Raw genomic sequence first — 16743 nt, 5'->3', positions numbered from 1 at the left:
GAATACAAGAGGGTCCAAGCTAAAGTGCGAAAAATGATATGCCAAAAGAAGAATGAGGCTTGGGAGCAAAAGTGTAACATGATTAACACACATTTAGGAGGACGGAGAAGTACAGAAAGTTGGAAAGTATTAAAATCGCTACGACAGGAAAAGAAAAGAGATATAATATCAGCAATCACACCGGATCAATGGGACGAATATTTTGAAAAACTCCTAAATGAGGACAGAGCGGAATTTTTAAATAACAGTGATACCAGCAATGTAAATATCTTAGCCTCACCATTACGGGTAACAACAAAAGAAGTAGAAGAAGTATGTAAGTTTTTAAAAAATAACAAAGCACCAGGACCAGGGAACATACCAGCTGAACTAATAAAATATGGCACAACAAAATTATATGAAAACCTGGCTAAACTCTTTCAAAGATGCATCAACGGAGCGGAAATCCCAGAAGAATGGAAGACATCATGGATATCCACCATACATACAAAAGGCAGACGGTATCAATGTGACAACTACAGAGGCATCGCTGTAACGAACTCGATCAGCCGAATATACGGAAAACTGATTAAAAATAAAATCGAAAACGAATATAAAGATATAGAAGCTGAAGAACAGGCAGGATTCAGGGCAGGGAGATCAACGGTTGACCATCTGTTTTGTATTACACAGATTATTGAGAAGAAGCTGGCCGTCAACCAGGAGGTGCATCTGTTATATGTGGACTTAAGAAAAGCGTATGATAGCATCCCACAAAACAAACTATGGGAAGCATTAGAGAAAACCAATATAAGCGCAAATTTAATAACAGCGACGAAACAATTGTATACCAAAACTGCATCAAGGGTGAAAGTTGGAAGCAGGCTATCGAGAGGATTCCAAATTAGCAAAGGCCTAAAACAAGGGTGCTGCCTTTCACCGACATTATTTAAGATCTACCTCGAACAAACTCTAAAACTTTGGAAACGCAAATGCAAAAACATGGGATTACCGATCAGCAACAATACAATATACACTTTGTCATTTGCAGACGACCAACTTGTACTAGCGCAAGACTACGATGATATAGAATATATGACAAGGAAATTAATAGAGGAGTACAAAAAAGGTGGTTTGGAAATAAACATAAAGAAGACCGAATATATGTGTATCGGTGGGACACAGCAGGACCTTACACTGGGGAATGGCGAAATTATTAAACATTGCGACGCATATAAATACCTTGGTATGACCATCACACAAGAAGGAAGCGTAGACCGGACGATAGAAGAAAGAAACAACCAGGGAAGAAAAGCAATTACCCTTCTCAATAGCATCCTGTGGGACCAGTCAATATCAAACAACAACAAACATAGAATATACAATACAATTGTTAAGAGTATAATCACTTACAGCAGTGAAGTATGGCAAATAAAAGAAAGATACAAGAGAAAACTTGAAGCAACAGAAATGGATTTCTGGAGGCGCTCAGCAGGAAAATCAAGATTAGAAAGGGTAACCAACAACAGAATTAGGGAAATAATGAATGTGAAACACACAATAGTAGATGACATTAGTACCAAACAGCTTAGATGGTATGGACACGTACAAAGAATGTCCGAAGAACGACTCCCGAAACAAATCCTAACGTGGACCCCTCATGGTAGACGAAAAAGAGGAAGACCCCGCCTGAGTTGGAGAGAAGGCATAAATCGAGAAATGAGAGAAAGAGAATTGGATGAAGACCTTTGGATGGACCGAAGTGAATGGCGACTAGGCATCGGAAGACGTAGGAGAACGTTTTAAAACCGATATATATATATATATATATATATATATATATATATATATATATATATATATATATATATATATATATATATATATATATATAGAAGAATGTATGTAATTTATTTAATTTAAAATGCGTTTTACTACTGTCAGAAAACAGAAAAAAAATTATTTGACAAATAAACATTGATTTCCGCTTAAACGAAATGATCAAACTGACAAGAGGCAGGTGGGTGGCAGCTTTAACATTGAATATAAGAGAAAGACAATATTTATTTGTCAAATAAACATTTTTTTCCTGTTTTTTGACAACATTAAAACGTATTTTGAATTAGATAAATTACATACATTCTTCTTTTTGTCTCAATTATTTTAATAAATAAAATGTTTTTTTGAACACCTTGTATAAATAATTATGTTAAAGTTTATATATTTTTTTTTTTTGAGGAGGTGGTAAATATTCTAAATACCGTACCTAGCCGTGTCCACTTAAGGATGGCTAAGCGTGTGTTGGATTCAGAGAGGAAGAGTTTACCCCCATGCATTTCCCCCTAAGAAGTCCTGCCTACGGGCACCCTCTGGCTAACTGCCTACCAACTAAAGTCCACCCCCTTCTCCCCCGGTGCACACGGTACAAATTCCTTGGCGGATGTAACTTCGAGTGCAGCGGGGCAGTCTGTCAAGCCTAATACGGCTCAGATAAGTTTCCAAAAAGATAAAAGAAAAAAGAAAAGAAAACAATGTATACAACAGGCAAATAATTATCTATACGATGTCATGCTTAAAATATACACATATTTACACATACAGACATTCAAACATACATAGTACACACAAACACATATACACATATATACTTCGTCCGTAGTTTAGTCCCATCAATCCAGTACAAGTCTATCCACCTTGATCCTCTCTCGCTCTCTCAAGCGTCTCCTTTTTCTTCATAATTCCGGTTATCAGATCGACCACCAAATTAAAGTTATCTTTGCTTTGCAAAGATTTTTCCATAACGTTATCAATGGAGATTTCTCCTAACCTTGTTTCTAGAATCAATCTCTCTCTTTCAAAGAGCCTGCAGACAAATATGCAGTGTTGAGCGTCGTCTCTGATGTTGCATTCTGAACATTGGTCATCTACTGTCTTCTTGATAACATACGTATACGATCTAAAGGAACCATGGCCGGTGAGGAACTGTGTAAAATAATAATTTAATCTTATATACTTACATGCAGACCAGGCCACCACATCTGGAATGAGCCTTTTGGTCCATTGAGCCTTTTCGATTTGTGCCTCCCATTCACCTTGCCATTCTTGGTACATCTGTCTTCTTACCTCAGACTTTATGTGGGGCAAGTGGCCGTAATCATTTGCATATAATAGCATTCTTTCTTTGGCTAGGAGGTGAATGGAGAGCGTACCTGATATTGCCTGAAGGGCAATTGTCGCGGTAGTCCGGTACGCACTTGTTAGTCTCAAGAAGGGTTTTCTTTGTGATTTTTCCAGCATGTTTTTATACTTTGTCATTCTTAAAACTTCGTACCATATGGGGGCACCATAAAGAAGAGTAGAATGCACTACCTGAAGGTACATTCTTCTTTTATGACTGCTTGGTCCGCCGATATTTGGCATGATCTTTGATAATGCAGTGGTCCTTCCTTCTGCTTTCTGGACTATTTTACTAAGATGTTTGGTATATCTAAGACCTGTATCCAGGTGTATGCCCAAGTATTTCGTACAATTTGTCGGCTCTATTCTTGTACTACCTACCATGAAAGTTAGATTGGGTCGTTTTCTTGGGCCTTTTAAAATGACAATTTCTGTTTTATGTGTAGCCAATTCGAGATCTTGTTCACTCATCCAGTCATATACTTTCCTACAACTTTTATTCACTATATCTTCTAAGTCCCAGTTCGTTTCAGTCTGAATCAGTAGCGCTAGATCATCTGCATACGCAATAGCTTTGACTTTACTTCCATAGGTAATTTCCAGAACCCCGTTATACAGAACATTCCATAATGTTGGTCCCAGTACGGATCCTTGCGGTACTCCTGCTGTGGTTTGCAGGTCTTTAGGCTTCGCCACCTGGACATACCTTTCATTAAGGTAGTTCTTGATTATATTTACTAAATATTCTGACACTCTTGACTTTTCCAGAGCTTTGACGATGTGACCCCAATTGGCGGAATTAAATGCATTTTTCACATCAAACATCACGAGAACGGCCCATCTTTTTCTCGTCTCTTTGACCGTGTCAGTTATTGCCTTTACCGCATCTATTGTGGATCTGGATCTTCTAAATCCGTACTGTCTATCCGAGATACTTCTGTTTCTTTGCAGATCCTCCTCCAGACGATTCTTTATTAGATATTCATAGAATTTTCCCAAGCAATCCAACAGGCAGATTGGCCTGTATGAGTTGGCTATATCGGGGTCTTCCCCGGTTTCAAAATAAGCGTTAATCTGGCCTGTTAAATCTGGTCGGGGAACTCTTGCCTATGGAGGAGATTATTGAAAATCCTCCTGATTATTTCAGGATATTTTTCTATGATGATCTTAATCGCTTCTGGAGGTACACCATCTGGACCAGCTGCTTTACCTACTTTTATATTACTTGCTGCTACTGCTATTTCCTCCGCCGAGAAGTCGTCGGGTTGAACAGTAATGTTGACTTGGGCGAATGTTTGACGGGGCTTTGTGGGGCATACATTCTTCTTTTTGTCTCAATTATTTTAATAAATAAAATGTTTTTTTGAACACCTTGTATAAATAATTATGTTAAAGTTTATATTAGGGAATAGAGAATTAAATACCCTTTCAAATGAGCTATCACATGACCCCTATTCTCATTTAAAAAAATCATCGATTACGTCATCACGCTTAGATGGATGACGTCACTAGTATGATATATATGCCAAAGAATCGGAAATTAAAAGTAAAAATCGACCTGTTTCGGGATTTTTCCTTAAAGTCGCCGGTTTACGAAATAATGAATTTATGCGTTACTTTATGGACGCACTGTATAGGTGAATGATTTGGCACTGAAATATGTTTTTTTCCCGTCATAAATCACCGAGTTACGTATTCTTTGAAATTTGCCGTAAATTTAACGTAATTATCACGTAATTGGGCTCAAGTCTGTTTGCTGGGTAGGCATCCTGACAATGCAGATGCTTTATTGATCTGACTCCTCACTCCTCAGGTCCTTTACTAGGTCGTGGGTGCTTGATATTTCTATGCCCAGACATCTTAATTGCAAACCGACTCATTAAAACTAAAGTAGGTAATTGTTCAAAATAACCACCACCTTGTTGAAGGCAAAGTCTTGCTCTTTTTGTAATTTGTCTGACTTACTTCCTAATCTCGTCTGTGTTATTTTTCCTTTCTTGGAAGCCGTCTCGAATTCGTTCAAGAAGTTCTTTTCTACTATGTATTTCATTGTTATAAACCTTGGATTTTGAATATCCCCAAACCTTATAGTCGATAGGTTAAAAATCACATGATCGTGAAGGCCAGACATCGGATAAAATCTCTAACTAGGCGCCTGTAGTGTGGTGAAGCACCATCATGAAAGTATATTCCACCTGTATTGATATTTTCATCATCCTGCAGTACTGGTAAAATATTTTCTGAAAATTTTAAATACACTTCACCGGTTAGGGTGGGACGTAAAACATATGGTCCTATTAATTTGTTAACAAATATTCCACACGATGTTCTTCCCAAACGTGTGAGTCTATGAGATTGTATATCCCATCTTTCTTGAATTTTGCTTCATCCGTGAATAAACATCTGTTTACAATCCTTGGATTTCATTTACTTACAACCCTTGGATTTAGGGTGGTCCACCTACTTAAATCAATTCTGAGTGCCAAATATAAAATAAATATACAGTGTGGTTAAAAAGTTGTAAGTCGAGCTTTTGCAATTCACAGAATTTCAGAATTCAAATTCAAATTTTACGATAAAGAACATTTTGCCGAAAATTCAAAGTTTACCACTAAACTTAGTTCTTCATCTTCTTTTTAAGTGCAGAATCCATTTTTTAAAAATTTATTGTTCAGGGTGTTGTTTTTGGGTCGGAGTGTTTTTCCAATATTTTTTAATCCAAACCTGATTTTTTTTAATGTAAATAAATTAATTGATTGGACACCTTGAAGAGTATTCAGAGTGTATCAAATATAAAATAAATATACAGTGTGGTTAAGAAGTTGTAAGTCGTATTTCAATGTTTTCTACTTCGAGCTCTCGCAATTCGCATATTTCAGAATTCAAATTTAAAATTTTACCAGAAAAACATTTTGCCTAAAATTCAAAGTATACCACTAAATGTCGTTCTTTTTCCTTTTTAAGTTAATTATCCAAATTAAAAAAAATAATAATGTACTAGGTGTTTTTTTTGGGTCGGAGCATTTTTACAACATTTTTTAGTCCGGACCTGGGTTTTTAGAATTATAAATAAGTTAATTTATTGAACACCTTAAATAATATTCGTATGCCAAATATAAAATAAATATACAGTGTGGTTAAAAAGTCATGAAAGAAGTCATAAGAACATGGCAAAATAGACAAAACACCCAATAACTTTGTTATCGATGAAGTAAGACCCACTGAGTATTGTATTTTTGAGACCGCCTGTGTCAAAGTGTCCCCTTTCTAATGTTAACGTATGTTACTTTCCAAAATGTACCTGTACCTATATGTATAATTGACCAAACATAATCGACCTATAGAGCGAAATAACTTTTTATGCAAAATCGAACTGTTTTGAGCCAAATAGGTACCTATATTCTTTCTACCCAGATCGACCTTTGTGCAAAGTACAAAAACAAAAAAAATGTTAGGATATAAAGAGTCTAATGCTCACAATCTTTGTACACTGTACATTTTTTGTCCACAATCTCACAGTTCTCACAATCTAACATCACATTGTACACTGTATATTTCGTGTACTGATATCTGATATCTTGTTCAGTTTCTGAAGGGCCTGATGATGGCATATATATTGTAAATGCCGAAACCGGTCGCCCGCAAACTGCTATAAATAAAACATTCAAGTAAGATTGTGAGCATTAGATTCTTTATATCCTAACATTTTCATAATGTACTCCTACCAGCAACAAGTTCATCATTTACAAAAACAAACTTTCGTCTATCATAAGGTAACAGACAGGCGAAAAAAAGAATTTTAATTTTTTCTCTAATTTCTCAATAAAAATTCATTAAAAATTTAATGACCATTGAAGATTTAATAACCTTTCAATTAGTTAATGTCTGCCTTGTAACGTTTTAGCGATGCATTTAAATTAGCAGTAGCATAATTATTCATTTTGTTGTAATCATTTTGTAATCAGTTTTTAATTCCAAGCAAGTTTTCATAACAATTTTCGATATTGTCAAATATTAAGACACCTTACTCTTGAGCGAAATTCATATTTTTTATATACCTCGTATAAGATTGATAAAAGTTGTAAAGCTAGACTGAGCCTGTAAAGACACTATAGTAATCCGCAAAATCTAAAACCAAAAACCATAAAATTATCAGAACTCATTTTAGGAATCAACGAAGCTTTACGGAATTGATTGTTTTGAGAAAGGTGTGAACGATCGTAGTATTCTAAACAGTTTAGGTATTAGGCCAGGGTAATAAGACAAAAATATACCCCGTTCGTGACACTTCAGCAGCCAGGATACTGAAGCGTTTTTTCGACAAGTTAATACCTATAGGAACAAATTGTAACTATTTCCTGCGTAGGATCTAGCGGCCATTTTTATTTATAAACAATTAACTGTCAAAAAATGGCATTTTCCCTTTTTTCAAATCAATGGAAAACACTGAAACTTATGATTTTTTTAGTACAAATATCTTTGAGATTATGGAAAAAGCTTTAAAATGACATATTACAAAGTTTGATATACTTATTTATTGTTAATATAATTGCGAAAAAAGCTCGGAATTGCAAAAAAAAATATTTTCGCAATAACTGTTGTAAAAATTAGTGTACAGGTTTGAAATTTTTGTCAAGTGGGGGTTCTTTGGTGTTTAATACGTGATAAAAATTTCAAGCGATTCATTGAATTCTTTAAATTTTATTCGAATTTTTTATCTCAGAGAGCATTTTTTTGTAATAACATAAGTCAGAAAAAAATGACTTAGAACCATTCTACAGGTGTCAAATGGAAGAGCATGAGCTATATTTTCAACTTGGTTTAAAGAAAGCGAATAAAAAATGCATTTATTAGTAGTAAATAATTATGCAAAAGTATCGTAAATCTTTCTTTATAAACTTTTTGAATAACTTTTTCCAAAAAAATTAACTTTTTTACCCTGTTTTAAGTGCACAACTACCAAGTAATGTTATTTATATCATAATTGATAAAAAATTGTAATAAATATATATAATTTCTTATATAACAAAATAAAAAGTTTTTTTTATGGCATAGACTTGGGTGTCATTTAGCCAGTCACAACTAAAAAATAAAAAGTTTATAAGAAAAGATTTACGATACTTTTGCATAATTATTTATTACTAATAAATGCATTTCTTATTCGCTTTTTTTAAACCAAGTTGAAAATATAGCTCATGCTCTTTCATTTGACACCTGTGGAATGGTTCTAACGTAATTTTTTTCTGATTTATGTTATTGCAAAAAAATGCTCTCTGGGATAAACAATTTGAATAAAATTTAAACAATTGAATGAATCGCTTTGAAATTTTTATCACATATTAAGCACCAAAGAACCCCCATTAGACAAAAATTTCAAACCTGTACACTAATTTTTACAACAGTTATTGCGAAATTTTTTTTTGCAATTTCGAGCTTTTTTCGCAATTATATTAACAATAAATGAGCATATCAAACTTTGTAATATGCCATTTTAAAGCTTTTTCCATAATATCAAAGATATTTGTACTATAAAAACCATAAGTTTCACTGTTTTCCATTGATTTGAAAAAAAAAGGGAAAAATGCCATTTTTTGACACTAAATTGTTTATAAATAAAAATGTCCGCCAGATCTTACGCAGGAAATAGTTACAATTTGCTCTTATAGGTATCACCTGTCGAAAAAACGTTCCAGTACCCTGGCTGCTCGAGTGTCATGGAAAAATCCTTATTACCCTGGACTATATATATATATATATATATATATATATATATATATATATATATATACATATATATATAAATATATATATATATATATATATATATATATATATATATATATATAAATATATATATATACTCATTAACCGATAATACGAAGCCAAAAGTTCCATATTGCCCTATTAATATGAAGCCCGCATCGACAATACGAGGCCCGACTCCGGGCTTCCTAAAGATTAACGTGTATATGTTTGAGCCTAAACTGTACGCTGCACAACGCTATCAATAACACATTTTTTTTTTGGGCTTCGAATTGTCAGGGAGTATCTCCAAACATACGCCATTTAGTTCATCGATTTGATGGGTAGGGGGCGTCTCGAACATTAGGTGTATATTTATATACACATTTAATATATTTACAGCGTATTCGAAGCCCGAGTTGATTCACATACAGTACGAGTCCCGTTGAATTGGCAACATTGCTTCAAAGTATTGGCGATTGTTTTTAATACTCGAGACACCTTGTGCGGATTTAATGAGCCAGCTTTCTAAATTGTAATGGTGTTTTTTATAGAAGTATATCAAAAATATATACCGGGTGCTGCATCTCATTACGCACCATAGGAATTACAATGCAAAAATAAAGAAATACATATTCCTGCTTCCCTAATTGTTTTAGCTAAAAGTCCATAAGACTTTTTTTGTAGCAAATTACTTTTTATATCAGATGGCATTCTCAAAAAACGAATTATTTTCGTCGTGGAGTGAAAATTGTCGAAAATATCTTCCCCTTTCCATCACCTATTTGAGTTATTAAGGAACAATCAACACCTTTTTTTAAAAATTTCAAAGATCTGTCATATTTGTTGGCACAAGATTATCGTCAATTTATCACACTAAAATAACGGCAAAATGATTTATTTATTTTAAATGATTTAATACTATAATAATACTAATACTTAATACACTAATCATAAAATTTAACATACAACACAGTTTTAATATTTAATTAAAGCAAGTGCTCGAATATTCCACCATTTTGAACTAAACAATACCTTAATCTATTGTAAAATTCTCTACGAACGTTAGCCAATATTCGAGGAGAAGTTTTTCTACATTCTTCGCATATACTATTTTTAAGTTCTTCTAGTGAATTTAACTTTTTTTCGGAATAAATCCTGGTTTTCAAATGCCCCCAAAAAAAATCGTTTGGGGCAAGATCTCCAGACCTAGGGGGCCTCTTAATTTGGCAATTTGGTCCAATAATACAATCATTAAAACAATTGTTGAGAAATTCTTTTACAGTCTGGCTATTATGGGCAGGACATCCGTCCATTTGGAACCACACCTCGTGGTCTTCTCGGACAACCTCTGCCAAAGCAGGCAAAATGTCTTTATCTAATAACATTATAAAACGTTCTGCAGTTAGATTTTCCTCGTAGAAAAAGGGCCCAATTAAGTGATGACCTATTATTCCCAACCAGACTTTGTCTTCTTCGGGTACTGGGTGCGTGTTTCTAGAAAAAGCTGCGGTTTTTCAGTAGCCCATATCCTACAATTTTGTATATTGGGTTCATTGTTCAGAGTGAAAGTACATTCGTCCGTAAAACAGATATTTTTTAACTACGAAAGAAAACCTTCAGCAAGAGAGCGGCCAACAATATGTGCCATTTGCTTCAAAGACGTTATTACTCATTTTACCAGACACCTTTTCAGGCACCATCCAGATAATAAGAAAGTTCAGTTAATCAAATCCCTAAAGCCCAAAAGTAAGAAACGTATGGAACTTGTAGCTGCTTTAAGAAAACAAGGATATTTTATTCTACAAACAGAAAAAAATATTACACGCCCTGTTAAATCTTCAAAAAAACTAGATCCAAAATACTTTGTTTGTAGTCATTGTCTGGGACATTACACTAAAGAGTTTTTAAGCAAACACGTTAAAAGCTGTAAAAATAGGTCATCGTCAAACTCAAAGAATTGTTTATCTGCTTCACAAACTTTTATGGCGATGGTTAATGTGAAAAACTCAACTTTTTTACAAAATGCTTGAATTAAAGACGAAGTATTCAGTATCATGCGTCCTGATGACAAAAGTGAAGCAGTAAAGAATGACACCCTAATCTGTATGTACGGCGAAACTCTTCTCTCAAAACATAAAAGAAAACAAATAATTAATGTTATTTCGAATAAAATGAGAGAGTTGGGCCGTTTACTTATTACATTAAAAAAATCATATGATATTAAAAATTTATTTGATGCCTTGAAACCAGAACTATTTAATTACCTAATACTTGCTACCAAAGAAATAAGTGGTTATAGTGTAGAGAGTAAAAGCTTCAAATCACCATCACTAGCGTTGCATATGGGATCCAACTTAAAAACGGTTTGTGATGTAGCATACAAACTAGTTCTAGAAAAAAAAAACGTCTTCCTGGTATAGAATGGATCGATCAGAAAATTAAAAAAATCGAAATTAAAGATCTAAGAAAGTTAATTGAGGGTCACTGGTGTAACGAACTGTCTAGTTTAGCTTTGAAAACCCTTAAAGAGAAACACTGGGAAAAGCCTTTGCAATTGCCACTAGCAAGTGATACAGGGTGTTTCATTGGGAAACGGAAATACTTTAATTGTAAATAGAGGTCACCGAGGCGGTTCTAGGTATACTACATTTTTTGCCCTACCGGCTTTTATAACCGAGTTACAGGGTGTTTTATCGATTTTGCCAATTTCTTTCCTAAGTAATAACTTTGGAACCACCCTGTATATTTTTTTGATATTTGGTACACATGTGTATCATCCAAAACCCAAACGACCGACAAACTAATCACAAGAAAAATCCAGGTCCGGATTAACAAAAAATTATAAAGTAATTGTGACCTTAAAACAACACCCTGTATATTGAAATTCTGAAAATCTGTTTGCATATTTGAAAAGAGCACAAAAAACTAAATCTAATTGTTCGCTTCCATTTTTCGGTCAGACAATTTTATGACTTTAATTTTAAAATTATATTGAATTTTTTAAGAACTCTGACATTAAAATGAAGGTATTGTTAACTTTTAATTATAAATTATTAAAGCTATTGAATAAATACTCATTTTAAAATTAATCAATACTTATTTACCACATTGGAACGACCCTATTAATCACAAGAAAAATCCAGGTCCGGATTAACAAAAAAAAAAAAGTAAAGTAATTGTGATCTTGAAACAACACCCTGTATATTGAAATTTTCAAAATTTGTTTGCACATTTGAAAAGACCACAAAAATCTGAGTTTATCGGTTTGCTTAAATTTTTCGTGAAGGAAATTTAATGACTTTAATTTTGAAATTAAATATATTGATAATTTTAAGAACACTGAAATTAAAAAGCAGATTTTTAAAGCACTTTTAACAATAAATTATTAAAGTTATTAAATAAATACCCATTTTAAAAATATTCAATAAGTATTTACGACATTCGAATGACCCACTTACAAATCACAACAAAAATCCAGGTCCGGATTAACAAAACAATATAAAGTAATTGTAACCTTGAAACAACACCCTGTATATTGAAATTTTCAAAATCCGTTTGCACATAGGTATGAAAAGAGCACAAAAAACTACGTTTAATCGTTAGCTTCAATTTTTTGGCCAGACAATTTAATGAATTTAATTTTGAAATTATGTCGAAATTTTTAAGAACTCTGGGAACTCATAATAAAAACTTCGATATAATTTCAAAAGTAATGTCATTAAATTGTCTGCACAAAAAATTAAAGCGGGACATTAAACTTAGTTTTTCGTGCTCTCTTCAGGTGTGCAAACGTATTTTAAAAATTTCAATATACAGGGTGTTTTTTCAAGGTCAGAATTACTTTGTATTTTGTTGTTAATACGGCCCTGGATTTTTCTGTGATTAGTAAGTAAGTCCTTCTAATGCTGTAAATAATAACTGATTATTTTTAAAATTAGTATTTATTCATTAACTTGAATGATTTATTAATAAAAGTGCTTTAAAAACCTGCTTATTAATTTCAGGGTTCTTGAAAATTTTAATATTTTTAATTTCAAAATTAAAGTTAATAAATATTTGCACAAAAAATCAAAGTGAATCTATAAACTCGGATTTTTGTGGTCCTTTCAAATGTGCAAACAATTTTTAAAAATGTCAATATACAGGGCGTTGTTTCAAGGTCAAAATTACTTTATGTTTTTTTGTTAATCCGGACCTGGATTTTTCTTGTGATTAATAATTGGGTCTTTCCAATGTGGTAAATAAATATTGATTCATTTTAAAATGAGTATTTATTCAATGAATTTAATAATTTATAATTAAAAGTTAATAATACCTGCTTCTTAATGTGGAGTTCTTAAAAAAATTCAATATAATTTCAAAATTAAAACCAAAAAATTGTCTGGCCGAAACATCGAAGCGAACTATTAGACTTAGTTTTTTGTGCTCCTTTCAAATATGCAAACAGATTTTTAAAATTTCAATATACAGGGTGTTGTTTTAAGGTCACAATAATTTTATAATTTTTTGTTAATACGGACCTGGATTTTTCTTGTGGTTAGTATGTCGGTCGTTTGGGTTTTATATTAGAGATATGTGTACCAAATATTAAAAAAATATACAGGGTGGTTCTAAAATTATGGCTTAGGAAAGAAATGAGCAAAATCGATAAAACACCCTGTAACTCGGATATAAAAGTCGTTAGGGCAAAAAATTTAGTATACCTAGAACCGCCTTGGTGACCTCTATTCATCATTAAAGTATTTCCGTTTCCCAATGAAACACCCTGTATAAAGCTTTTTAATGACTACTTAAATGCGCTATCAGCTGAATTGTTTAAACTACTTCAGGAAAATACCAATATTAGAAGTAATTATAAAAAATTGACAGAATGTATTTTGGCTAAGACGGTGATTTTTAACCGTAAAAGAGTAGGGGACGTGCAGTATTTAACAGTAGAAACCTACGGGAGGAACTACGATACACTTAATCAAGAAAGTTTTACAGAGGCACTCACTTAAGTTGAAAAGATTATATATAAAAATCATAGGCGTTTTGTAACTGGAGGTAAAGGCTCAAAACCTGTTCCAATTTTATTTTCATTCCAGACGCAAAAATACATTAGCCTTTTACTAAAAGTCAGACAAGAAACCAATGTTGTACCAGAAAACAATCCATATCTTTTTGCAAATCCTGATTCCGAAGATCGCTGGATGTCTGGCGCAAACACAATTAGAAAGATAGCTATTAATTGTGGAGCCAAACATCCAGAACTATTGACATCAACTAGATTTAGGAAACAAATTGCCACGACTCTGCAATTATTAGCCCTCGATGATGACGAAATGGAACAAATCGCCACTTTTATGGGACATACAAAGAAGACACATACCGAGTTTAACAGGTAATGTCAACTTTAAGAGTATGCATGCACTGTTAATTTTGGTTAGGATTTTTTTAAACTTTTTATGCTTGATATGATATATCATACATAATGTAATAGAATTAGCAACAATGGTTAAGTTTCGAAAAGTTTACTTTAAAGGTATCTCGTACACAAAATATTTCAAAAAGCTTTCTTTGAAAAATAGTTAAAACCGGGTTTTAATTGTTCCTTGTCCGAACTTAGCAAAACGCGTGTTGAGTCTAAATTTGTTTAATGAATAAACATTTCTTTTTAAAATTTACCAGCATATTTTCTTTCAGCCTTTCCGATATATTTGAATGCGATATATGAAAAATCGTTATTTCCCCTTTAATATTCGAAAATCGTTGTTAGAATGTATGCTTCATAAATCCGTATTTAAAATAAATTATTGTTCTATTAGACTCTCACTGTTTCCGATAAGGTAAATTCGATGGATACCTAAACCATGTATCTACATAGACATTTAAATCGTTTTAAAATTAATAAAATACTTTTAGACTACCGCAAGATATCTACCAGACTGCTAAAGTAGCCAAGATTCTTTTACTTATGGAAAAAGGCAAGGGAAATCGGTACCGAGGAAAAAAATTAAGTGAAATCAATATAGATGATAACGAATACTATAGCTCTGAATACGAAGGCGATGAAGAACCGATTATGCAGAAGGTGCTAAAGCGGGTTACAAGGGGAAAAAACCTGAAGACGAATTAGATACTGGAGATTCTGACAGATATGTGCATCAGTCAACGGAACGTGATCAACATAATGAAAACACATTATCAAGAAATTATTTTAAAAAGGCGACTAAGCCGTTTCACGAATCTAACGAAGCAAATAGTGAAGAACCACCAACAAAAAAAACTAAAGGTATGAATAAGTAAAAGTGTCTACGATCATCACAAAACAAAATTTTTTGATATTCCGCCATATTTTGTTTAAAGTTACGTTATCAATGAATAAATATAAAAGTAAAAAGATAAAAGAAAGAAAAAACGGGAATACCTGAGATTTTTCCCTACTTTTGTTTTTTCAAAATTACCACCGTTATTACCAGGTTAACATAGAAAATATTTTTGGCGGTTAGAAATTTTAATATTAAAATAAAACTTTAAATGAATATAGGTCATAACTTTTTAAACGACCACTTTACTTTTCTGCACTTAAAATTTGGATTATTCCTGTGGATCCGTCCCTGGAAAAAATATGAAATAATAATATTAGATATTAAAATATTTAGTTAAAATATATTCATACGTGATTTTTTTTGTATTTTTTTAACGTTTTGACGTTTTTAGAATCATCCACGAAATCCATCCAGAGATTCAGAGCCAAATGGTCAGATAATGAAAAACAAGTTTTACTTCAGTACTTTGAAAAACATATTGAAACAAAAATTACCCCTCGGAAACATGAATGTGACGAACTACTGAAACTACATCCACACGTGTTCGAAAATAAGGACTGGGTCCGAATAAAAACATATGTGTATAATACATTCCGTGAAAGGAAGTGATTACTTATTTTTATTTTTACTGAACCACATAGATTATTTTTAGTTCCAATAAATTACTTTTAAATAATATATATTTTATTTTCAAAAATGTTTAAACCTAAACAAATCCGATTTTTGTACGAAAAGATCATTTTTAAATATGATCAGGTACGCAATATAAAATAGTGAAAGTTGAGAAATCTGACAACCCTGTCGGGCTTCATATAGTCTGGTAAATATAAACATTTTATACAATTGGCTTCGTATTGCCTTCAAATGTTTGGGCTTCGAAAGACCTAAACCATATATCTACTATTTGTGTATTAAAATAACTTACCCCTCAAAGGTTGCCTTTACTAACTTTAGAATTTCCTATATAACTACATAAAATACACTCCTCTATCGGGCGTATTAAGGGTGGGCTTCCGGTTGTCTGACTAATATAGTGGGCTTGGTATTAATAGAGTAATGTGTATATATATATATATATATATATCTATATATATATATATATATATATATATATACTCATTAACCGATAATACGAAGCCAAAAGTTCCATATTGCCCTATTAATATGAAGCCCGCATCGACAATACGAGGCCCGACTCCGGGCTTCCTAAAGATTAACGTGTATATGTTTGAGCCTAAACTGTACGCTGCACAACGCTATCAATAACACATTTTTTTTTTGGGCTTCGAATTGTCAGGGAGTATCTCCAAACATACGCCATTTAGTTCATCGATTTGATGGGTAGGGGGCGTCTCGAACATTAGGTGTATATTTATATACACATTTAATATATTTACAGCGTATTCGAAGCCCGAGTTGATTCACATACAGTACGAGTCCCGTTGAATTGGCAACATTGCTTCAAAGTATTGGCGATTGTTTTTAATACTCGAGACACCTTGTGCGGATTTAATGAGCCAGCTTTCTAAAT

The 16743-nt window shown here is 32.8% G+C and overlaps 2 protein-coding genes across 2 annotated transcripts in view; both read left to right on the top strand.

The window, feature by feature from the left end:
- Positions 1 to 16743, top strand: part of LOC114333901 (lysozyme) — a 133522-nt gene that overhangs the window by 12246 nt on the left and 104533 nt on the right. The window lies entirely within an intron of this gene.
- LOC126888055 (uncharacterized) lies at positions 13585 to 15888 on the top strand. Its single transcript, XM_050656073.1, has 3 exons — positions 13585 to 14284; positions 14806 to 15175; positions 15604 to 15888. The coding sequence occupies exons 1-2, from the start codon at positions 14094 to 14096 to the stop codon at positions 15017 to 15019; spliced, it is 405 nt and encodes a 134-aa protein (XP_050512030.1). The 5' UTR covers positions 13585 to 14093; the 3' UTR covers positions 15020 to 15175; positions 15604 to 15888.

The sequence above is a fragment of the Diabrotica virgifera genome, chromosome 7, assembly GCF_917563875.1.
Source record: "Diabrotica virgifera virgifera chromosome 7, PGI_DIABVI_V3a".
Classification (NCBI taxonomy): Eukaryota; Metazoa; Arthropoda; class Insecta; order Coleoptera; family Chrysomelidae; genus Diabrotica; species Diabrotica virgifera.
Note: the sequence above shows the minus strand (reverse complement) of the source record. Positions and strands in the feature narration are given on the sequence as shown.